The following is a 24,575-nucleotide window of genomic DNA, read 5'->3' on the forward strand; positions in this document are numbered from 1 at the left end:
ACAATTTTGCAAAAAAAAAAAAAAAACTTTCATGCCTGAGGTACCAAAGGTCTTAAATTCAGTCTCCAGCACCACCATAAGCCAGAGCTGAGCAGTGTAATAGGTTGAATGCACAAGTTACCATGCACAGGGAATTTCAGTCTCTACCAGCATGGAGGAAGCTTCTGGAGTGCTGCAGGTGTCTCTCTTTCTCCCTATCTCCTCCTACCCTCTCAATTTCTCTATCTGTCAAATAAAAAAATAATAATCTAAAGAGATATATTTGTGAGGGAGAGAGACACAGAGAGAAGAGGAAGAAAGAGAGCATCATAGCATCACTCAGCATATGCAATGCCAGAGGCTGAACTCCAGATCTCATATTTAAGAGTTCCATGGCCGGGGCTGGGTGTTGGCGCACCTGGTTGAGCGCACACATTACAGTGCACAAGGAACCAGGTTCAAGTCCCTGGTCCCCACCTGCAGGGGGAAAACTTCACAAGTGGTGAAGCAGGGCTGCAGGTGTCTCTCTGTCTCTCTCCTTATCTCTCCCTTCCCTCCAGATTTCTGGCTGTCTCTATACAATAAATAAAGATAATAAAAGTAAATTTTAAAATATTTAAAAAATAAAAAGAGTTCAATGGCCTACCAACTGCACTACCTCCTGGGCCATCCTATGAAATGTTCTCATTGACTTTAATTCTTTTGAATCATCTGTATAGATTATCATGTAACCTATAAATGGCAACCTTTTGTTTCTGCTTACCACTACTCATATTTGTTGTACCTCTTTTTTAAGTCATACAATAGCAGAATTCTCAGTATAATGTTTATAGCGGTCTTTGAAATGTTATTACATAAGTTACAACCTTGTGTAATGGCAATAACTGTGATGGGTTTTTTCCAAGGTCTTTGTATTTTATTTATATGTGTATAAAGATCTTGCAAGAAAAGTATCTATAATTAGATTGAAAGATGAGTTGAAGTTGAAATGCTGCAAACTATAAGCAGCCTGTGTCTGTCTAAATTTCAAAACCAGGCAAATAGCACTAATACCTGCAAGTACTTGAATGAACCATCTGACACATAAAGATAAACTATTGTAGATTTCGCTGTTCTGACATGCACTGCAACCTATCACTTAGTATAAAGTGTTCAAACAGATAGCTCTTTGAGATGCAAAGGAGAACAACCCCAAATAAATATGTCTGCTGAACAGAGCACTTGTCTGTTTTCTTTTGCTTGCTAGGAGTCTGACAGATATCCTTGTTCAGCTGAGAAAGAGCTTCTGGTTTGCAACTTCTTTTATTTTCTTCCTTTCTTCCTTTCTCTCTTCCTCTCTTTCACTCTTTATACAAAGTGGCAATGATTTTTTAAACTATTTTATGTATTTGGTTTTTATGTCAGAGATATATAGAGAAAAAGATAACAGAGAGACAGAGGCCAGAACACAGGTCAGTTCTGGAGTAAGATGGTGCAAGAATTGAACCTGAAACCACAGTCTTTTGCATAACCTTTTGGTGCCTTCCCATCCCCTCCCTCTTTCTAATGTTAATGTTAATTCCTTTCAAAGATCAATTTGGGCAGGATGTATTTGACCCTAATAAGCATTTGCAAATGTATATGCTAATGTTTTATTTAGTGTTTTTACACCTGTGTTCTTACTTGTCTTTTCCTGTGTCATCCTCACACTACTTTTTCCCAAGTATTTATTATTGTTACTAGTCCTTTAACATTAATCTACAAAATTACGATGACGAGTATAACTTCACACCAGACATCTGTGTCTCGTCCCCTCCATTTGAAACTGCAGTAATTCTCCCAAGGTCACAGATATGGGTTGACTATTATGTCTTTAACTATCTATATTTATATATAAATACTATCTATATTTATATATAAATACTTGCCCATTTTCTCTAAGTCACACATACACCTACTACTACATTCAAATATCCCTCCCTTTTTCCTCTTCTCTCTATGGGTCCTGATGGAATTGGAGTTCAGAGTCCCCTGGTCATCTTCCCTTAACATTTCTCCCCCTCTGGTAGTAGGGACCAAAATTCTTTTTGGAGTATAGAAAGTGGACCTCTGTAATTGCTTCTCTGCTAGACATGGATGTTAGCAGGATGACACATATACTCATCATAAAATTAATTTAATGTAGAAAATTCCTTTTAATTCATTATAATACTTCATGTACATATAATCTGCTTCTTAAAGACTAGTAAGAATTCAACTTTTGAGTCTACATTGTGTGTGTATGTGTTAATATAGTGATTTGAATTTAAAATTAATGAATCCATCTCTTTTATGATTCAATTTGGAAACTTTTTTTTTTTTTAGGAAAGTATTTCTTTAACTAGAAGGTATCAAATACACTGGTAGAAAATTATTCAAAGTAAATTCTTACAGTTGTTGAAACCTCCCCAGCACCAGTAGCTATAACTCTCCCTCTGCTCCAGTGCTGCATTATTTTACATTTTCTTCTCTTACTGACCTATGTCACTTAATAATTTTTAATAGAAAATCCCATCTACATCTTTTTTTTTTTACTTCTTTACTGGGGAATTAATGTTTCACATTCAACAGTAAATACAATAGTTTGTACATTCATAACATTTCCCAGTTTTCCATATAACAATACAACCCCCACTAGGTCCTCTGTCATCCTTCTTGCATCTGTATTTTCCCCACCCACCCACACCAGAGTCTTTTACTTTGGTACAACCATCTACATCTTTTTAAATACTAATTTGTTGGCTTATTTATGTGAAAGAGAGAAGAAAAAAGGGAGAGAGAAGCAGAGCATCACTCTGGCACATGCAATGACAGGGGTCAAACCCAGGAGTTCATGCTTGTGAGTCCAGTGCTTACTGCACCTCCTCCTGGTGACATATATCTCATTTCATGTACATTCCATGTGCATCCCTATATCCACAGACATATTCGATATCTTTAGCAGTCAACTATCTGACTATCTTACTAACTACACTGTATGCAAAGGCCAACAATCTTTCACATCACATTGGAAGACCTGAGCATTAAATCCCTTCTAGGAAACCTGTCAAGTTTCCTAGCAAGTTTCTTTTAGAGGAAATCAATAAGTTCCTTTCTACTCTCTCTTCCATGACAACAGAAACTAAAACAAAATAGGCCTTCTTTATGTACCAAAGTCAGCCTTGCTTCTAAATGCTACTAATTCAGAAAAGAGGTTATTTCTATTTTGAATCTTTAAACATATTCTTGCCCTGATCTGTCCACTGTTCATATCACCCTTTTCCCAGGCTTTTGCCAGTGAATATGAACATAGCCCAATTAACGTTTTTGCATAAAGATAAAGAACAAATATTTTCTATTCAGACTCCCTAGAATCAAATTCCAACCCCATCACTATCCAGTCACTTCCTTTCATATCCCTTAGAATACACATCTACGGGAGTCAGGCTGTAGCACAGCGGGTTAAGCTCAGGTGGCGCAAAGCACAAGGACCGGCAGAAGGATCCCGGTTTGAGCCCCGGGTTCCCCACCTGCAGGGGAGTCCCTTCACAGATGGTGAAGCAGGTCTGCAGGTGTCTATCTTTCTCTCCCCCTCTCTGTCTTCCCCCCTCTCTCCATTTCTCTGTCATATCTTACAACAACAATAACAACAATAACTACAACAACAATAAAACAACAATGCAACAAAAGGATAAATAAATAAATAGAATACACATCTACAGAATGAAGACAATCATAGCTTTGTTTTTTAACCAGAGCACTGTTCAGCTCTGGTTTATGGTGGTGTGGGGGATTGAATCTGGGACTTTGGAGCCTCAGGCATGAGAGTCTGTTTGCATAACCATTATGCTATCTACCCTCTGCCCCAATCATAGCTTTTGCCTAGGTTGATTCTTACAAACTGATGCATGTGAAATTGGCCATTTAGTCATCATCAGTTTCTTTTGTTAAGTAACAAAAGACGCCTTCTAAAGCCCACAGTTAGAAGTAAAGGAGAACATCTTTCCCTCTCACCGTTCCTTCTTGGTAGAGTATTATAATGAAAATGAGTTTGAGGCAAAAATCCACTAAAAAAAATACATCAACAATTATTAACAAGCAATCATAAAAAAAAAAAAATTCACAAAAAGTCTCACTTAAGCTTGAGAAAGGCTTGCTATCTATGTTCAAGCTTTCAAAAGGAAAAAAAAAAAAAATTTCCTTACTTGGAAGACCCTCTGCAGCTACTCTTCTTCTCTCTTAGAGTCTTGATGGAATTGTAGTTTAGATCCTTCTAGTCATCTTTCTCTAACATTTCTCCCCCCACTTCCCCTGAGAGTATGAACCATAATTCTTTTGGGGGGGTGTGGAAAGTGGGAGTTCTGACTTCTGTAATTGCTTCTCCATTGAGCACAGACATTGGTTGGTGTATCCACTACCTCCTGCCTGTTTCTATTTTTCCCTTAGTTAGTCTCCAAGTTCTAATGGGAGGTCAGAGGAAGAATCGCTCAGGCACCATGTGCTCAAGCAAGTCAAGTGTTTACTGAAGCAAGAGAGCAAAGAAAAGTCCATACATGGGCACACACAGGCTCTCAAGGATGAGTAGCAGAAGGAAAGATAAAGAAAAGATACGTGCCTAGGTACACATGGATTCCCAAAGGATGACTGGCAGTGAGCTCTCAAGGAGGGCCCCCCCTTTTTATTGGGGGGATTGATGGTTTACAGTAAATACAGCTGTTGATACATTTTTATAAGGCAAAGAAACTCTGACTTGTTGTGATAAGATGGCAGTTTGGGCCACACTGCATAATTAATTTTTCTGACATGCTGCCATGTGTTCTGGGTCACAATGGTTGACATCCTATCTTTTCTTGGAGGCAGACATCTTCTTCACATATCTGCATTTCAGTCGATCAGTCAACTGTCTGGTCATTTATTTTCTCTTGTGTGTAGCAGCCCCCTTAAGGCAAACCCCAGTTCTGTAGCTCTGCCAGAACAATAGCAATATCACAGAAGTTCTTAAGAGAAGGTGACAACAGGGTCAGAGCAAGAGTAACAGAGAACAAAGGTAGCCGAGCTTTGAGTGTTGACTCACCACAGGCTAAGGAATGCAGGTGGTCTGAAAACAGCCAGGTAGAGATTTTCCCCCTGGAGTCTCTAGAAGAAACCAGCTTGCCAAAGTCTTGGTTTTAACTCCACAGGATCACTTTTTTGCCTGCTTCCTGCCACAACTTTAACACATCTGTGTTGGTTTGAACCATTTAGACTATGGTAACTGGCTAAAGCATCAGTAAGAAGTCACCCTAGGGTCGATGGGATGAAAACCTAAACTCAGAACCTGGGTCTTTTTCTCTGTGGTGCAAATAACCAAGAACTGTTAAGACTTCACTCATCAAACATACAGCTATTTCTACTCTCCCTCACACTCATGGACAGCAATATGACTTATCCAAAAAATTCCATATGTATTTTTTTACTTGAGTTTTTCTTTTTAATTTTATTTATTTTCCCTTTTGTTGCCCTTGTTATTTTTATTCTTGTTGTAGTTATTATTATTGTTGTCATCATTGTTAGATAAGACAGAGAGAAATGGAGAGAGGAGGGGAAGACAGAGAGGGGGAGAGAAAGACAGACACCTACAGACCTGCTTCACCGCCTGTGAAGGGGAGCCGGGGACTCGAACCGGGATACTTATGCCGGTCCTTGTGCTTTGCACCACGTGCGCTGAGCCCGCTGCGCTACCGCCCGACTCCCATAACTACAGATTCTGAAACAACAGACTTCACTGACTCCAATGCTAAGCTATAACATGTTGTAGTTTCATGACAGGACTTGAAGAAAAGTAAGTGCTGTGGGTAGGGGAGATGGCATAATGGTTATGCAGAAGACTTTCATGGCTGAGGCTCTAGGTTCAATCCCCAGCCCATCAGTGCTCTGGTCTCTTGCTCTCTGGCTCTCCGTCTCTGAATCTCATTAAAATAAATAAAACACTTTCTTTTTGCCTCCAGGGTCCAGTGCCTGCACTATGAATCCACTGCTTCCTGGAGGCCATTTTTTCCCATTTTGTTGCCCGTTGTTGTCGTTATTGTTATTTTTGATATTGATGTTGTTGTTGTTGATAGAACAGAGAGAAAATGAGAGAGGAGGGGAGACCGAAAGGGGGAAGAGAAAGACAGACACCTGCAGACCTGCTTCAGTGCTTGTGAAGCAACCCCCTGCAGGTGGGGAGCCAGGGGCTTGAACCGGGTTGGTAATGCCAGTCCTTGGGCTTTGCACCATGTGCGCTTAACCTGCTGCGCTACAGCCCCACCCCCAATAAAATGCTTTTTAAAATAATGAGTCATTATCAGCTCAAAAAGAGACTATCTTAGATATAGAAAGACCATAGGAAAAAGTGAGGAAAATGTGTAGAGAGATATATAGATAGTTATAGAAATAAAGAGGTCAGGTGGTGGTGCACCTGATTAAGTGCACATATTACCAAGCATAAGGACCCAGGTTCAAGCCCCTGGTCCCTACCTGTAGAGGGAATGCTTCATTAGTGGTGAAGCAGTGCTACAGGTGTCTCTCTGTCTCTCTCCCCCTCTCCCCTCCCTCTCAACTTCTCTGTCCTATCAAATAAAATAAATAAATAAAGTTCTTAAGTAGCTTTAGAAATAATAGTCAACCCCTATCTATGACTTTGGGAGAATCACTGCAGTTTGCAATGGAGGAAATGGGAACACAGAACTCTGGTGCTGAGAAAGGTGTGGAGTTGTACCCCTGTTGTTTTGTAATTTTGTAAATCACTAATAAACATTAAAATTTTACTTATTTATTTATGAAAGAGAGAGACCACAGCACCAAGGCTTCCGTCAGTGTGGTAGAGACTAGGCTAGAACCCAGGCCACACACAAGGCAAATCAGTACATTATACAAGTGAGCTATTTCACTGCCTGCCCTCCCCACCCACCTCCCCCAGCACACTTTCATTAATAGCCTGGATTCGAGAACCTGGTTTTAAGTAGCAATGTGACAGCAATTGATTTCTAAAATGTGAGTCACGTTTCCTTACATTTCTAACTGACCCCACACAGTAAAGCATTAGACTTTGAAACACTCTGGGTGTGTACGACTAGTTAATAGGCTGTGCCTAGTTAGAAAGTCAGTATTAGATAGATTACCTCACAGGGCAGTTTCTTACTCCAAAACCATTCTGAGTATCTTTCCAGCTACCCCTTATGGGAGACCAACTACAAGGCTGGACATCTCTATTAAGGGCATTTAAAGCCAGTGTTGAACAAAGCAAAGAAGAATGAGAAGTCAATTCAATGTGGAATCACTATCCTTCATAGCCTGCTAGGAAAACAGAGAAGTAAACTTCTCTCTTGTCACATGGATGGAAGTGGAGAGGAAAGACAGTATTAAATAAGTATATAAGCAAATAAATCAACCAAGTACAGTAACTGCTTTTTTCTTCTAGTGCAGAAGAAACACGTCGAATTTGCCTTTCACTCTAAGTGAATTTGCTCCTTTCACTCTAAGCAGAAGATCCCAACAATAAACATCTGGAAGCTTGTCCACTTTAATTGTTTGGCTTCTCTCCCCAGTCCATGAAGCCATGGTGATTTTATACTCTTGGAATTCCTTCCTTTCATCTGCTTCCTTTCCACTGACAGTTCATAAAGGATGGGTCACACAGGGAGTAAAAGCTAAGCTGTTATTTTCTTGAAATACTAAGAGAAACAGGCTCTTTGTCTCTGGGAGCTGTTATTTTCTTGAAATACTAAGAGAAACAGGCTCTTTGACTGGGAGTGGATACCAGTCATTCCAGCTTCCTGGAGCTGCACCCAAGTTCCCTGTGGCCCAGGAGGACCTGATTTAATAACTTGAAGGCCCTTAGGAAAAAGAACCAATAACCAGACAGACACACACACACACACACACACACACACACACACACTTGTCTAGGCGGCTCCTTGTGCTTTTGTTGTTAATAAAGATGGTTAGGTTTCTACTGGATAGCATACAGAGGGCTAGACTTTCTTCCTGCCCTTGCGCTATAGACACTCCTGCTTACTTCTCCCCCAAATATTTTGAAGATCACTACCCCCGTTTTATACCTAAGAAACTGAAGCTTATACTCTTTGGAGGCCAGGAAGTGTCACACCCAGTTGAGTGCACATGTCGTTATGTGCAAGGACCCAGCCAGGTACAACCCCCCCAGTCCCTACCTCCAGGAGGGAAGCTTACCAGGAGTTAAGCAAAGTTAAGAATTTTGGTCCATACTCCCAAGGGTAAACAATAGAGGAAGTAAATCAGAGGGCTCTGTCTCCCTATTCCACCAGGACCTGAAGCCTTTGTCACCAGGAGACTTGTTTTCATACCATCAATGAAAGAGAAGCAAATCTGGAAAACACCAGAGGTAGCCAGTCATGGTCTCGCTTACCTGAAAGAGAAAAGGAAGTAGTAATAGATATAGGGGTGAACTCGAAAGGAAGTGAAGGCAAGACTGTTGAAAAAATGGGGAAGGGAATATATAAATACATAGATTAGATAGATAGATAGATAGATAGATAGATAGATAGATAGATAGATAGATGAGAGATAATTACAGAATCATCCCACGGGAGAACTAGCGCAGTTTCCAATAAAGGGAATGGGAATACAGAACTCTGGTGCTGGGAAAGGTATGGAATTATATCCCTATTATCTTACAATTTTGTAATTTAATATTAAACTACTAAATAATTAAATTAAAAAATCTTGAAAGAAACTGGAGTTGGGTGAGGATTGATAGCATAATGGTTATGCAAAGAGACTCTCATGCCTGAGGCTCTGAAGTCCCAGGTTCAGTCCCCCACACCACCATAAACCAGAGCTGAGCAGTGCTTTGGTAAAAAAAAAAAAAAAAAAAAGAACAAAAACAAGTAAAATAAAAATATTAGGGGCAGAGCCAAGATGGCAGCTTGGAGACAACACCTGGTGTGAGCTCTGCAAGGAAGCTGCTTTCATCCTGGGAATCTCGGGTGAGGTCACCAAGTTCCAGATGATACCATGATGCCGACCCAACTTCCTTGGGCAGAGGACCCCACCATGTGTCTTGGAGCCCTGCCTCCCCAGATCCCTGACCCACTAGGGAAAGACAGAGAAAGGCTAGGAGTGTGGATTGACCTGCTAATGCCCATGTTCAGCGGGGAAGCAATTACAGAAGCCAGACCTTCCACTTTCTGCATCCCACAATGACCCTGGGTCCATACTCCCAGAGGGTTAAAGAATAGGAAAGCCGTCAGGGGAGGGGATAGGATACAGAGTTCTGGTGGTGGGAATTGTGTGGTGTTGTACCCCTCTTATCCTATAGTCTTGTCAATATTTCCATTCTATAAATAAAAGTTATTAAAAATAAATAAATTAAATTAAAAATTAAAAAGAGAAAGAAACTGGAGTTTACAATCCTTAACAAATATAAGGCTAATTCCTCCTTAAATGTCACAGAGACAGCATGACAAGAGCTCTGATCTATAGAAAACCAGAATCCACAATCTTTACCTTATGCTGCCTCCCCAGACCATTTTCATATAAGACATGAGCTCCCTTCAAGTATAAGATACATCTTCCTATACACTTGAGTTTGTAATATGGAAAATACACATCAGTCATAATTTTTTTGTTTTTTTAAATATTTTTTATTTATTATTTATTCCCTTTTGTTGCCTTTGTTGTTTTATTATTGTAGTTATGATTGATGTTGTTGTTGTTGGATAGGACAGAGAGAAATGGAGACAGGAGGGGAAGACAAAGAGGAGGAGAAAAAGACAGACACCTGCAGACCTGCTTCACCGCTTGTGAAGTGACTCTCCTGCAGGTGGGGAGCCGGGGCTCTAACCGGGATTCTTCAGCTGGTCCTTGTGCTTTGCGCCATGTGCGCTTAACCCGCTGCGCTACCGCCCGGACTCCCGATCAGTCATAAATTATCACAATCTAGATTACAAATGTAGCGATAGAATTTCTTTTCTTTTTTGCAGAGCCAGGACCTCATGCATAAATAATTTCACCACTCTAGGTCACCCTTTCAGATAGAGACAGTTTGTTTCTCAGTATTCTGCTCACAAGAGGCCAAGATGTATCTTTCCTCTGACCAGAGCTCTCTCCGCTGTGCTGCTGAAGTCCCACCCCAAGGAGATCGGTCATGTGCCTGAGATGTACCAGTACCCTGCCCCCCAGATTGCACTGCTCAGTCTGTCTCCAAACACAGTTGGTGATGACACTGCCAAGTATTAGAAGGGTCTGAGGATGACAGTGAAACTCACCATCCAAAACAGACAGGGCCAGAATGAGCCGGTGCCTTCTGCTTCTGCCTTCATCATTAAAGCTCTCAAGGAACCACCAAGAGACAGAAAGAAACAGAAAAAATATTAAGCACGGTATAAACACTACCTTTTTTGGTTTGTTTGTTTGTTTGTTTGTTTTACATTTGTTTATTTATTTTCCCTTTTGTTGCCCTCGTTTTTTATTGTTGTTGTAGTTATTGTTGTTGTTCTTGATGTCGTCATTGTTGGATAGCACAGAGAGAAATGGAGAGAGGAGGGGAAGACAGAGAGGGGGGAGAGAAAGACAGACACTTACAGACCTGCATCACTGCCTGTAAAGCGATTCCCCTGCAGGTGGGGAAACTGGGCTCGAATCGGGATATTTACGCCGGTCCTTGTGCTTTGTGCCACCTGCACTTAACCCACTGCACTACTCCCTCTTTTTTGATTTTTTATTAGTAATTTAATAATAATTAACAAGATTGTAAGATAACAAGGGTACAACTCCATACAGTTTCCACCACCAGAGTTTCGTGTCCCATCCCCTCCACTGGAAGCTTCCCTATTCTTTATCCCTCTAGGAGTATGGACTAAAATTCATTATGGGGTACAGAAGGTGGGAGGTCTGGTTTTTGTAATTGCTTCTCCAATAGATATGGGCATTGGCAGGTTGATCCATACCTCCAGCCTGTTTCTATCTTTTCCTAATGGGGTAGGGCTCTAGTGGAGAGGTGAAATTCTGGGACACATTGGTGAGGTCATCTGCCCAGAAAAGAAACATCATTTTTGATGAAATTGTTAGCATTGCCAGGCAAATGAAGCACTAATCTTTAGCTAGAGAATTCTCTGGGACCATCAAAGAAATTCTGGGGATTTATCAGCCTGTGGGCTGCAATGTTGATGCCTGACACCTTCATGATGTCATAGATAATGTCAACAGTGATGCTACAAGTTCCAGATGCTACTAAAACACCATCCTGACCTCTCTGAGCAGACGACCTCAGCAATGCTTCCTGGAACCCCATCTCTAGAGCCCTACCACACTAGGGAAAAATAGAAACAAGCTGAGAGTGTAGATTAAACAGCCAATGCCCATGTCCGGCAAAGAATCAATTACAGAAGTCAGAACTCCCACCTTCTTTACTGCATAAAGAATTTTGTTCCATACTCCCAGAGGGATGAACAATTGGAAGGAGATGGGATACAGAACTCTGGTGGTGGGAACTGTTTGGAATTACACCCCTATTACAATTATACCCTTTAATATTATCCATCAATATTAAATTAGTAATAAAAAATAAAACAGTAAAAAACAGTGGTGTTATGAAATGTCCACTTAGTTAAAAAATTACAAAAGAAGATGCTTCAATAAAGGATTATTTGAAAAAGGAAGGGGGGGCAGAGAGGGCAGGATAACTCAGCTCTGGTGTCAAAGCACCTCCCACATGCCAGGATTTCAAAGTAGACTATGTGTATTCACGGCACAGATCCTGTTGAGTAAGCTGTCTCACCGGCCCCTTATTTTTATTTCTAATAAAGTTTTTCAAGAATTTACAAAAGCAGGACAAATAACTTAGTAAACTTCAATTCAGGTCCAGCATTTATCAAGATGTTAACAGCCCTGCATGGTATCTTTTTGTGTCTTTCTTTCTTTCTCTACATACACACATACATTCTTGACTCCAGGATCTTTTATAAGGAAGCATAGCTACTATATAATTTTATGTCAACATTCATTTTAATAATCTAAAAGGAATTTTAACATTACCAAGATATCATCGCACCTAGTAAAACTAATAACTGTCCCCTAGTATAATATCTGTGACAGTTCAAGTTTCCCTATTTGTCCCACAAACATCTCTTTTAAACTGGCTTATTTGAATGAGTATACAAAACATATATATAATTTATATATATTATATATAGAGAGATTGGATCTAGATATTAGTTCTCCAAAGTCCCTTCTTCTTCTAGCGTTTGCCCTTCTTCTGTAGCCAGTCAACAGCGTCAGGTTGAGCCTGATGTAAAGTTTCGAGACCTCCTTTGAATCTGGAGAGGTGGCAGTCGTTGACTATGTGGTCCAAAGTCCCTTTTAATATATAACAACTTACTGTCTCAAATCTGTGATTTTTAAATGCACATGTTGGCAAGCTAGTCCCAGTGAAGAGGCTCGGCTCCAGAAAAGTGCAAAGAAGGCATTAGAAAGGGATCTGGCTCCCTCCAGTGGTTTCTAAAATCGTAGTTATTTCTGCTGCCCCAACTCAGTTTCTCTTTTCCCAGAAAGGAAAAAAAAGAGAAAAAAATTCCTTGTAAGAACAAAGGTCCAGCTGCCTGACCTTATAGCTGTAGCTGTGTATTTCATATATCAGACTCCTCAGCCATGAGAAAGGAATGATTTCTTCTTTGTAATGATTAAAGATAACAGTAGTTATCAAATGTCCTATCTCTCTTCTGACATAGAAGAAGCTGTCTTCTTCAAATTCAAATCAATATTACAGTCCTTTCAGGCGAAAGATAGTTACTGGATGGTTTTATTTTATATGAAATAAGGAGAACTGAGATGCATGAACTTTCAAAAAGAAAAGGAAAGAGAAGAGGAAGCGGGTATAGCCAAAATACAAGCTAGCTCTCTAAGACTTTGTGAGAACTAGGGCACAGAATTGGGAGGGTGAGGGGGGGGGGAGTGGGGAATTATACTCTTATGGTCCTCTAATCTTGTTAGCTATGACTAAATTCTTAATAAATTTCTTTTTAATTTCTTTAAAAATGGCCACCCTTTTACAGCAGAATGTCTTGTTGTAGTTGCCAAGATTCCCTCATTGTTTTCAAAGGTCCTCTGTTTCAGATTGCTACTGCTTCATTTTATTTGTTCCTGGTTTGGGGGAGTAGATGAGTTTCTGTAAAAACAGTTCCATGTGTTAGGATTGATTTTGTTGTTGCAAAGAATGCCCTAAAACAGGACAGCAAAAATAATGTATGCACAGGGGTCGTGAGGTAGCTCACCTGGGAAGATATCTGCTTTGACATGCCAAAATTCAACCTATAATAGTGAAGTCCTCACAAAGGCAAAAAAAAAAAAAAAATGCACATGGATTATAGCAATCTTGAACACTTGGCTATGGCACTATAACAAAGCAAGAAAAAAATTATCTGTGATGCTTAGAGGGGAGCTGGGGGAGCAGTTCACATTCAGAACCTCAGAATTTCATGAATGAAGTTCCCAGTTCGAGTACCAGCGTGATGCTCTGGCTTGTCTCTCTCCTCTTCTCCTCGTGTGAATATCTCTTTCTCTCTCTTAATTGTTTGTATTCTCTTTATTCATTTACTAGACAGAGACTGTCAGAAATAGAGAGGGAAGGGGGTGATAGGGAGAGAAACAGAGAGACACCTGCAGCACTGCTTCACCACACACAGAATTTTCACTCTGCAGGTGGGGACTGGGAGGTGGAACCCGGGTCCTTGCACATGGTGCATTCAACCAGGTATGCCACCACCTGGCCTCCTTACTGAGAGACACCTGTAGCCCTGCTTTACCACTAGTGAAGCTTTCCCAATGCAGGTGGGACCAGGGCCTTGAACCCCAGTCCTTGAACCCCAGTGTACTGTATGTAAGGTGTGTGCTTAACCAGCTATGCTACCTCCTAGCCTGTCCTTGGGCATTGTAGTGGGAGCTCAACCAGGTGCACCACCACCTGGTGCCCTTACTCTGTCTCTCTCTCTCTCTCTCTCTCAATCTCTCTCTCAACCTCTCTCTCTCTCTCTCTCTTTCAATAAGATAAGTTTTCCAAAATACAAAAACTCTCAGAGCAATAGTAACTTAGTAAGTGAAGACTAATCTCCTAGACATGTCAGAAAGCTCTTCAACTGTGTCAAAACAACTGTAGAGCTAGGAAAATGCTGCCACCTTTGAATTCCTCACTAAAAGCTAAAGTTCAACAATCAAACCCAATGTATTTTTACTTCAGTATGAATTCAGTTTGGCTCAAGCATGGCCTGACTGTGAGGTGTGTTGACTTACTCCATATTCAGATAAATCCTGAGGCTTCATTCTAGCAAAAAAAAAATAGAGGCAATACCTCCAGATAATCAAGTTTGTGTTTACATCATTCTCTGTCATGGTGACCCTGACTGCAATTGCATAGCTCAGATCTTGTGGAGTTACAGTGTTGTATTTTTGCAACTATACATTAGAAGTTTGACTAGAAATGCATGAAAAATGCTACAAGTCTCTCATTGTCAGAGAAATAGAGAAATGCAAATAAAGACAACAATGAGATACCACTTCACACCTATGAGAATGACATACATCAGAAAAGGTAACAGCAGCAAATGCTGGAGAGGTTGTGGGGTCAAAGGAACCCTCCTACACTGCTGGTGGGAATGTACATTGGTCTAACCACTGTGGAGAACAGTCTGGAGAACTCTCAGAAGGGTAGAGATGGACCTACCCTATGATCCTGCAATTCCTCTCCTGGGAATATATCCTAAGGAAACCACCATACCCATCCAAAAAGATTTGTGTACACATATGTTCTTAGCAGCACAATTTGTAATAGCCAAAACCTGGAAGCAACCCAGGTGTCCAACAACACATGAGTGGCTGAGCAAGTTGTGGTATATATACACAATGGAATACTATTGAGCTATAAAAAATGGCGATTTCACCATTTTCAGCCAATCTTGGATGGACTTTGAAAAATTCATGTTAAGTGAAATAAGTCAGAAACAGAAGGATGAATATGGGATGATCTCACTCTCAGGCAGAAGTTGAAAAACAAGATCAGAAGAGAAAACACAAGTAGAACCTGAACTGGAATTGGCGTATTACACCAAAGTAAAAGACTCTGGGGTGGGTGGGTGGAGAGAATAGAGATCCAAGAAGGATGACAGAGGACCTAGTGGGGGTTGTATTGTTATATGGAAAACTGGGAAATATTATGCATGTACAAACTATTGTATTTACTGTCGAATAATTCTCCAATAAAGAAATTAAAAATAAAGAAAGAAAGAAAGAAGTTTGAGAGACTGACAATACTCATTCTTACTACAAATTATGGTGAGGCTATAATGAGGAAGTCTCTCCATATCTGGGCGCAAAGAAGAGAGGCAGACAGTAGATAAAAACCCAGGTGTTTTGAAGGGTAAGAGCTTTGAATGACATTCACTAGTTGGTTGGTTGGTGGTTGGTTGGTTGGTCGGTTGGTTGGTTAGTTAGTTTTTACCAGAACACTATTCAGCTCCGGTTTATGGTGGTGCCAGGAATTGAACCAGGGGCCTTGGAGCTCTAGGCTCGAAGGTCTTTTGCATAAGCACTGTGCTACCTTCCCAGCTAATCAGTACTCAACCTTATTTTATGTGTGTTTCTGCTTTTGGATGCCTCTGTTAATATATACTGTTGATTTATGAACTTCAAACTCAAACCCAGCAGCACTGTAATTATGTTACTCATGTCTGAGGAAAGTCCAGCATCTATAGTTGAGAAATAAAGCACGTCACAGCCTTCTCCACTCAGGGCTTCTAGATTCCAGGGTTGCACTGGGGGACCACGGAAGACAGGAACATAGTCCCTCCAAAGCACAGAAATGTAAGAAAACAAAGACTCAAATACTGTCAAGAGGACATCTGCTCACTGCGAGAGCTGAAAGAAGAAGTCAGGGGTCACCTTGCCTCGTCTCAGTAGGCAGTTCAGACCCTGACCCTTTGCACATGTCTGGGAATGATGGTCACAAATGCATCTAATCAAGTAAGTGAGTTCACAAACACAGAAGCTACAAATAATGAATGCCAACAACATCTGGAAGGAGAGAGAGCCCTGACTGTCAAGGTCACTGGGCCTTGACCCCTCTTCCCCGCGGTGAATACAGCTAAGTAGAACAACAGGCCTTTTCCGTGTGCAGAAAGTACTCCCAGAGGAGTGACAGCTGCAGGAAGTGGCCACCTTGCTAACAAAGGTCACACTGCAATGGCAGACCTACAGAGCGACATGTTAGCCAAGACAGTTTCCCAGGACAAACTGACAGGTTTAGGCTTCTTTTCTTCAGCCCTGCCCCTACTGCTGAGTAAATTCCCTGAGGTTAGAGAGAAAGGAACCCCAGAAAAGGAAGGCCTCCCCCCACCAAAAACAAAACAAACAAACAAAAATAATGGTGTAATTCATTTAAATAATAAAAGACTGTGACCTGATCCTATACCTCAATGTGATAATGTTATAAATAAAAGATCAGTTTAAAAAAAAAAAAAAGGTTGAAAGCAGGCAGAGAAGACAGCATAATGGTTATGCAAAAGACTTTCATGCCTGAGGCTCTGAGGTGTCAGGTTCAATTCTTACCATAAACCAGTGCTGAGTAACGCTCTGGTCTCTCTGTATGTATCTTTCTCTTTGTGTCTATTCATATCTCTCCTCCCCTTCATCTCTCTCTCTCTCTCTCTCATTAAAATTAGTTAATTAAAATTGTGTTCAACCATAAGAGGGGGTAAAGTAATATTCTGACAGGCTAAAGAAATATGACTCACTGACCCACTAAGCCTCTGGATCCTGAAAAGAAAAAAAAAAATTAAGGGGAAATTTGAAAACCACAAGAAACCTAATAGATGCTGGTCTAAGGAGATAGGAAGCTACACAGGGATGGGAAGCTATCTCAATGGTTATGCAACAGACTTTCATGCCTAGTGCTCCAAAGTTCCAGGACCAGTCCTCAAGCCTACCATAAGCCAGAACTGAGCAAGTGCCATGGTTAAAAAGGAAAGAGGAGGTGGAGGAAAGGGAAGGGGGAGGGGAATTGGGAGAGGGAGAGAGAGAAGAATGGAAGAGGGAGGAAGGGACCGAGGAAGGAAGAAAGAAAGGAAGGAAAGAAGGAAGGAAGGAAGGAAGGAAGGAAGGAAGGAAGGAAGGAAGGAAGAAAGAAGGAAAGAAAGAAAGAAAGAGAAAGCTGTGAAGTAGTTATGCCTCAGCTAAACCTCTATTCAGAAAGAAGAATCTGCTTTGGACAGCATTGGGTCATTGTCGTTTATTTTATTTTATTTTATTTTTTTACCAGAGCACTGCTCAGTTCAGGTTAATAGTGGTTCAAAGGCTTGAGCCTAGAACTTTGGAGCCTCAGGCATGAAAGCCTTTTTTGCATAACCATTATGCTATCTCCCCTATCAGAAATGTTTGAGAGCAGCAAGCATTGTTTTTCTCACTGTGTTCCTCCTCTTCCAGATAAAGACCTAAATCCCATACAAATCTTAATTCTTTTCAACTCTCCTTAATAGGCTTACTGAGAACCCTGACAGCTCCTGGATGCTGGCAGACAGGAGGCTGACTGGCTGCCATTCCTTACAAGGAGCCCTTCCACTGTATTACCACAAAATCTTAGATCAGTTACTGTTCCCATGTGTCTACATGGCAATTGAAGGTTGGAAGTCACAAGGCAGTAAGTAGTGCTGGACGAGCTGATCCTAGAGACATCTAAAGTCATGCTCTGCTTCTGTGCGGTTGGGAGACTACACAGGCAGTGTTCTTATAAATGCCATTTACTGGTGTTAGGAAAAGGGAAAAGCACTTGTCCTGAAAATCAGAGGGGGGGGGGGAGGGAGAAGGAAGGGGAGGGAGAGGGAGAGTGAGAGGGAGAGAGAAATGGGAGTGGTTACAGGTGTGGCTGGAATGTTGGAGGAAGGACTACTCAGAGATGGGAGTGGTTACAGGTGTGACTTAGGTGTAGGCGGGGTTTTGAGTTTATAAACCAGAAACAGTATGTTGGCTCATCATATAAGCCATTCTCTACCCTTACTGTCTTTCCTGGGCTTTCTTCTTTTCTACCTCTGGAAGGACAGAAGGAAGGGAGAGAGAGGGAGGGAGAAAGAGAGAGAGATACTTACCTGGCTCGGGAGATACCATGATCACAGAGGTGATTTTCCCAGGGCGAGGTTTATCCATTGCATTCTGGATGTGCTGTCCCCTGCAATTTTCCCAAATGTGGGAAACTCCACTGCGCAATTTGTGATAATGGGGGACTGTGTTCCCGCTCTCCCAAGGAAGGAAGGAAGGAAGGAAGGAAGGGAGGGAGGGAGGGAGGGAGGGAGGGAGGAAGGAAGGAAGGAAGGAAGGAAGGAAGGAAGGAAGGAAGGAAGGAAGGAAGGAAGAGAGGGAGGGAGGAAGGAAGGAAGGAAGGAAGGAAGGCAGGCAGGCAGGCAGGCAGGCAGGCAGGCAGGCAGGCAGGCAGGCAGGCAGGCAGTAGTGCAGCGGGTTAAGCGCACATGTCCTGAAGGCAAGGACCACAGTAAGGATCCTGGTTGGAGCCCTCGCACCCCCACCCCCCGCAGGGGGGTTGTTTCTCCTCTGCAAGTGTCTATCTTTCTCTCCTCCTGTTTTTCCCTCCTCCCTCAATTTCTCTTCTATCCAACAACAGCTCTAACAACAAGGGCAACAAAATGGGGAAAATGGCCTGGAGGTGCAGTGGATTCCTGGTGCAGGCACTGAGCCCAAGATAACCCTGGAGGCAAAAAAAAAAAAAAAAGGGGGGGGGGGAGAAAGGAAGGGGAAAAAAAAGTGCACAGCCTCTCAGACCACAGAAACTTAGTCTAGACAACAATATGTAGAAACATTTTGAAACATAATCTCAAACAGAAAACACTAATCCACACACAATGTCTACGGGACCATAGAGGATACCTCATTGCTCTGATTCCGCTCTGCTAAAAGTCTGTTCTTTTTATATTACATGGCTTTAGGTTTGTGGGAGTAGCAAAAGTCTTGGAAAGAAGCTGGTACAACTATACCAATTAACTGGCTGAGTTCCAAATCCACCTGAGCCTTCTCAGTAAACATTAGCCTGGCCACTTTAAATGTGCTTCCTCTGTAGCTGCCGGGTACAGAGCCATTCTCAGCCGAGGGCACAGGAGAGATGGGCAGAGGGGTCCTGCATCTGCTTCTGCTGCCTTCACTTAGCCGGCTCCTTGTTGGTCAGCAAAAGAAGTTCCCCCAGTATCCAAGCACCCAGGTTCTACAGCCTGAGTTGCTTCTGCAGACTCTGGAACCGAGTACACAAGGACCTCCTGGGTACTGTTTCCTCCTAGTGAATATGTGAACTGTTCAAGCTAGTCACCAACAGTAACAGCTTCAAGTACTTTGTAGTGGAGAGTCCTTGGTGACTCCTCCAGTGGCCTAGAGGTTTCCAGCCAGCTCCCCTGGCATATGCCCAGAACTCCTCAAATATTGCATCCCAACAGTTCCTGTTGTCTCCCTGTAATTTTATAAGAACTGCGGTGCTCAGGAGAGGTTGGAGAAGGGGGTGGGGGGAAGCAGGTGGACACAGAAATTTTTGTTGATGGGTGCAATGGAAAACAATACCCCTGTGTGACCTGGGAGGTGGTGCAGTGATAAAGTGTTGGATACCTCAAGCATAAGGTCCTGAGTTCAACTCCCAGCAACTCATGTGTCTCTCCTCATTAATAACTATGTCAATCTTGAAAGGAACTATTCTCAAAATTAGAAATCTCTCAACAGTGTGGAGTTGTACCTACCCCTTGTATCTTATGGTTTTTGTCAGTGTTTCCTTTTTATTAAAAAAAAAAATCTAAAAGAAAAAAGAAATCTCTCAACAGAGATCATCAAAACATAAACTACAGGAGTCGAGGTAGCACAGTGGTGGTGGTGCAAAGCGCAAGGACCAGCTTAAGGATCCAGGTTTGAGCCCCCGACTCCCCACCTACAGGAGGGTCACTTCACAAGCAGTGAAGCAGCAGGTCTGCAGGTGTCTGTCTTTCTCTCCCCCTCTCTGTCTTCCCCTCCTCTCTCCATTTCTTTCTATCCTATCCAACAACGATGACAACAATACAATAATAAAACAAGGGCAATAAAAGAAAATAAATAAATATTAAAAAAAGAAACTACATCCTTGTAGATCATCAAATAAAAGAAACTACAACCTCTGTAATCTTGTAAGCCATTACTAAATCACTAATAAAAAATTAAAACAAGAAATAAAGTGGTCTTCATATCTGTTATTCTTATAATTTTAGAGTCCTGTATGTTTCTTTTATTCACTTGAGTTAGAAATAGCCAGCTAGGGGCCAGGCGGTGGCGCACCTGGTTAAATGCACACACTAGTGTGCAAGGACCCAGGTTCAAGCCCCTGATCCCCACCTGCAGGGGGGAAGCTTCATGAGTGGTGAAGCAGGGCTGCCAGTGTCTGTCTTTCCTTCTCTCTATGTCTCCCTCCCCTTTTAATTTCTGTCTTCTCTCTATGTCTCCCTCCCCTTTTAATTTCTGTCTCTATCCAATAATTAATTAATAAAATAAGTTATAAAATAAAATATCCAGTTAAGCTACTCGTAGAGTTTATTCAGCAACAACTATGAGCAGAATTACAATTTGGGATATACCTGTCATGGTTAGCATCACAGTTAGCATCAACACCACCACCCCCAAAAGAATCAGGGGAATTTATTTCACATTTTATTTATTACTTAACTTTACTTGATAGGATAGAGAAAAACTGAGAGGGGGAAGAGGAGATAGAGACACATGCAGCACTACGTCAGCACTCATGAAGCTTCCTTCCCCCTGTATGTGGGACCAAGGCTTGGCCCTGGGTCCTTGTGCTTGGGAATATGTGCTCTCAACTGGGGCTACCGCTACCCAGCCCCAGGAATTTGTTGGGTTTTTTTTTTTCTTTCTTTCTTTCTTTCTTCCTCTCTCTTTCTTTTTCTTTCTTTTTAGATAAGATGAAAGAGACCACAGCACCAAATCTTCCTTCAGTGCAGTGGGGCTTGTGCTGATTCTGAGTCAAGTACCTGACAAAGCAGCATGCTATACAAGTAAGCTATTTCCCTGGTCAGGAATTTGTTTTTTAAAAAATTAAAAAAGACACTTTTTTTTTTTTTGCTATTGCCTCCAGGATTATCGCTGGGGCTTGGTACCTACAAGATGAATCCACTGCTCCTGGAGGCCACTTTCTTCTCTTTCTTGCTTTTTTTCTTTATTCAATAAGATGGAAATTGAGAGAGGAATGGGGAGAATGAGAGGAAGAGAGACAGAGAGGCACCTGCAGTACTTGCTTCATTGCTAGTGAACCTTCCCCCTTAGTGAAACCTCTGGGGAGCCAGAGACGACCCGAACTGCCCCTGCGGCTCCAGACAGACTATGACCCACATAGTCAACGACTGCCACCTCTCCAGATTCAAAGGAGGTCTCGAAACTTGACATCAGGCTCAACCTGACGCTGTTGACTGGCTACGGAAGAAGGGCAAATGCTAGAAGAAGAAGAAGTGAAACCTCTCTCCCCTGCAGGTGGGGAGCTTAAACACAGGCCCTTCCTTATTCATTGTGTGTGCTTAACTCAGTGGGCCACACCCAGCCCCCCCTCCCCCCAGAAATAACCTTTTCATGGCCCAGGAGATGGCACAGCAGGTGCAGCACTGGACTTGCATGAATAAGGTCCTGAGTTTGATCCCCAGTGAAGGTCCAGTTTGTCACATCTCTCTCTCTCTCTCTCTCTCTCTCTCTTTCTGCCTCACTCACTAAACAAGTAAATATATGTTCCAACTTCAATATCATTTTATTCAGGAGGTGTTGACTTAAAGAACTGTTGTCATCATAAAAGTAATTACATTTCTCCAAGAGAGGTATCAAAGCACCTCGCTCAATGATTTTTATTTAATTCTAACAGAACTGATACTTTGTGTAGACATTTAGGCCAAATAAGCAACAGTAAAAACACCCCATATGTCCTGTGTGTCCCAGTGGAATTTACTGAAGTAATAATTTCCTGTTTCTGAAAAACTTTCCATATAAGCAGCTGCTCAGGTGAGTTTTGTCAGCATGCTAATCCTATCTTGAGTTAAAGGAGACTTTGTAAAATGTCAAGAAGTTGCCAAGAGGTTAGCAAGCATCACCAGAACTTACTTTTCAGCTGTTAAAGTTCCTTCTCTGCCTAAAAATTTGGGATTGTTAGCCACCAGGTTCCAGATGCCAGCATGATGCCGTCCAGACTTCCCTGGACTGAAGACCCCACCAATGTGTCCTGGAGCTCAGCTTCCCCAGAGACACACCCTACTAGGGAAAGAGAGAGGCAGACTGGGAGTATGGATCGACCAGTCAACACCCATGTTCAGCGGGGAAGCAATTACAGCAGCCAGACCTTCCACCTTCTGCAACCCACAACAACCCTGGGTCCATGCTCCCAGAGGGATAGAGAATGGGAAAGCTATCAGGGGAGGGGATGGGAGATGGAGATCGGGTGGTGGGAATTGTGTGGAGTTGTGCCCCTCCTATCCTACGGTTTTGTTAATGTCTCCTTTCTTAAATTAAAGAAAAAAAATTGGGATTGTGCAAGAAGTAAGATTCCTTCAAAGTTTAGTCAGCCTTTATTAAGTTGAATAACTGGGATCTTTGTAGTAAGATAAGACTGTGTTTAACTGCAGCCCTATTCCAAGCCAGTTGTATATGTGAAGTGCTGTGACATCTCCACTTTCCACATGCCTACAGTGAAGGTAGCGGTGAGGACTACAGTCAAGTACAGCGTCATCCCTGCTCAGAGGAAAAGCCACTGCCCTGCTCATCATTACCACTACTACCTGGGTTCCAGCCCTGCCAATTTCAACACATCATTTTTGAACAAGTAAATGTCAGAAGAGGATCCTATAATGTCAATATGTGTCCTGGAACGATTAACCAGAACCCGATCGTACTTGAGACAGAGCTGCTCACATGCCAACTTGATTTTCCTTTTTTCTGAACTTTCCTTTCCTTCCAAAACAAGTCTCTCTTTTCTAAGCTGGGAATGAAGGGTGACTGAGACACCCTCAAGGAACCCTTTTACTCGTTTGGCATGGTTGTGCCGAGAACCCTCGTGGGTGTTTTTTATATGGATTGTGCTGATTCCCCCCTCCATTCTCTCCTGACACCGCACATGAAACTTTTTCAGTGTGTGTTCATAAAATGGGCTCTTGTTTTTCAGGTAAAGGAAAACATCCGTGTCAAGCACAAGTGTTTCCCCACTTGAAACCGTCTTGGGTACCGAGGATCTGAGTGTCCCCACATAGTTACTGCTTCTCTGTAGACTCTTGTTGGAATTCTGTCCACTGCTCTTCTTGCTCTCCTTGACAAGACTCCGGTTTTCTTCTAAGAGAGAATGTGTTTTGAGTAGCAAAGATTCTTTGAGTGTCTCAAAAGCCAGAAATGATCCTCGAACAGCAATTCTTCCATGGTGATCCAAAACGCTGCAAACCAGAGCTGGAATCTTTTGCAGATCCCTGACCAGACTTTCTAGACTGCAATGACTCCGGAAAACAGAAAGATCAAGGACTGCATGTACAGAAGGAAAAACCTAGAATCAGAAAGAGAGAAATTGAGACCCCCTCTGCCCAACAAAACAGCAGACATTGTTCTTCTGCCACTTCCTCTGTCTCCACCTCATCTGTCCTAAACCAGGCAGTGGCTGTCAAACCAGACTGACCTAGTGCAACATAATAGCTCACTAAAGGGACTCCACAATGTTGTCACAAGTGTTCAACTTGGGGTTTACACACACCCCCCCCCCATCATTCATCCCAAAACAGAGGTGGTCAAATTTTTGTATTTTTTTAAAGATGATAGATAGACAGACAGACAGACATATAGATATGTGATAGAAAGACTGAATAATGGGGGTGGGGAGAGAGAATCCACATTACCACAGCTTCCTTCAATGTGATGGGAGCTGGGCTCAAACCTGGGTTGAGCACACAGCAAAATATCGCACTACACAAGTGAGCTATTTTGCCATCCTGGGTAAATACTTTTGGAGGCAGGGAATGTTTCTGAGAAACAAGGTGATGGAAACTATGAATAGTGTATCTGGGGTCTAAATGGGTAAGAAGGAGAGCATACAGAGATTTCTCTTATGCTTTTTAAATTGATCTAAAGTTCATCTTAGCCATGTTTGTCTACTTTGAGATGAGCAAGGTATATCCATTTTATTAACTGAGAAGGGTCTATGCAGTTCCCCCCCCCCCAGATGTTTAAATTAAGATTGACCCAAAAGAAAGGAGTCTTAAAAAAATCCATAGGCTGAGGGCTGAGGAGAGAGTATAATGGTTATACAAAAAAAAAAAAAAAAGTTGATTGCTAAGGCACCAAAGGTCCCAGGTTCAACCCCTAGTTCTACCATAAGCCAGAACTAAGTAGGGCCTCTGTTTAAAAAGAAGAAAGACAGACACCATTCTAGTTCTACTCACTGGTTAGGGCTTAAAATGCTGACCTAGGACCCTGATTTCCTTACAGAATAGTTTTAAACTACCTCTTACTTCCACCTTTTTTGCTTCTTCAAAGCTCTTTCTTAATATTCATCCCTATTGGCATTTCCCCCA

At 42.0% G+C, this 24,575-nt stretch overlaps 1 protein-coding gene and 1 non-coding gene across 2 annotated transcripts in view; one reads left to right on the forward strand and one right to left on the reverse strand.

The window, feature by feature from the left end:
- The first annotated feature begins 18,096 nt into the window (after positions 1–18,096).
- Positions 18,097–18,260, forward strand: LOC132534454 (U1 spliceosomal RNA). The gene has a single exon (XR_009546179.1). It is a non-coding gene; the product is annotated as a U1 spliceosomal RNA (small nuclear RNA).
- Positions 18,261–22,573: 4,313 nt separating this feature from the next.
- RBM43 (RNA binding motif protein 43) overlaps positions 22,574–24,575 on the reverse strand; it is a 5,668-nt gene continuing 3,666 nt past the window's right edge. The window contains exon 3 of the mRNA XM_016190087.2: positions 22,574–23,554. Coding sequence (XP_016045573.2) covers positions 22,799–23,554 — 756 coding nt within the window. The 3' untranslated portion in view covers positions 22,574–22,798. The remainder of the gene's footprint in view (positions 23,555–24,575) is intronic.

Source organism: Erinaceus europaeus, chromosome 18 (genome assembly GCF_950295315.1).
Source record: "Erinaceus europaeus chromosome 18, mEriEur2.1, whole genome shotgun sequence".
Lineage (NCBI taxonomy): Eukaryota > Metazoa > Chordata > Mammalia > Eulipotyphla > Erinaceidae > Erinaceus > Erinaceus europaeus.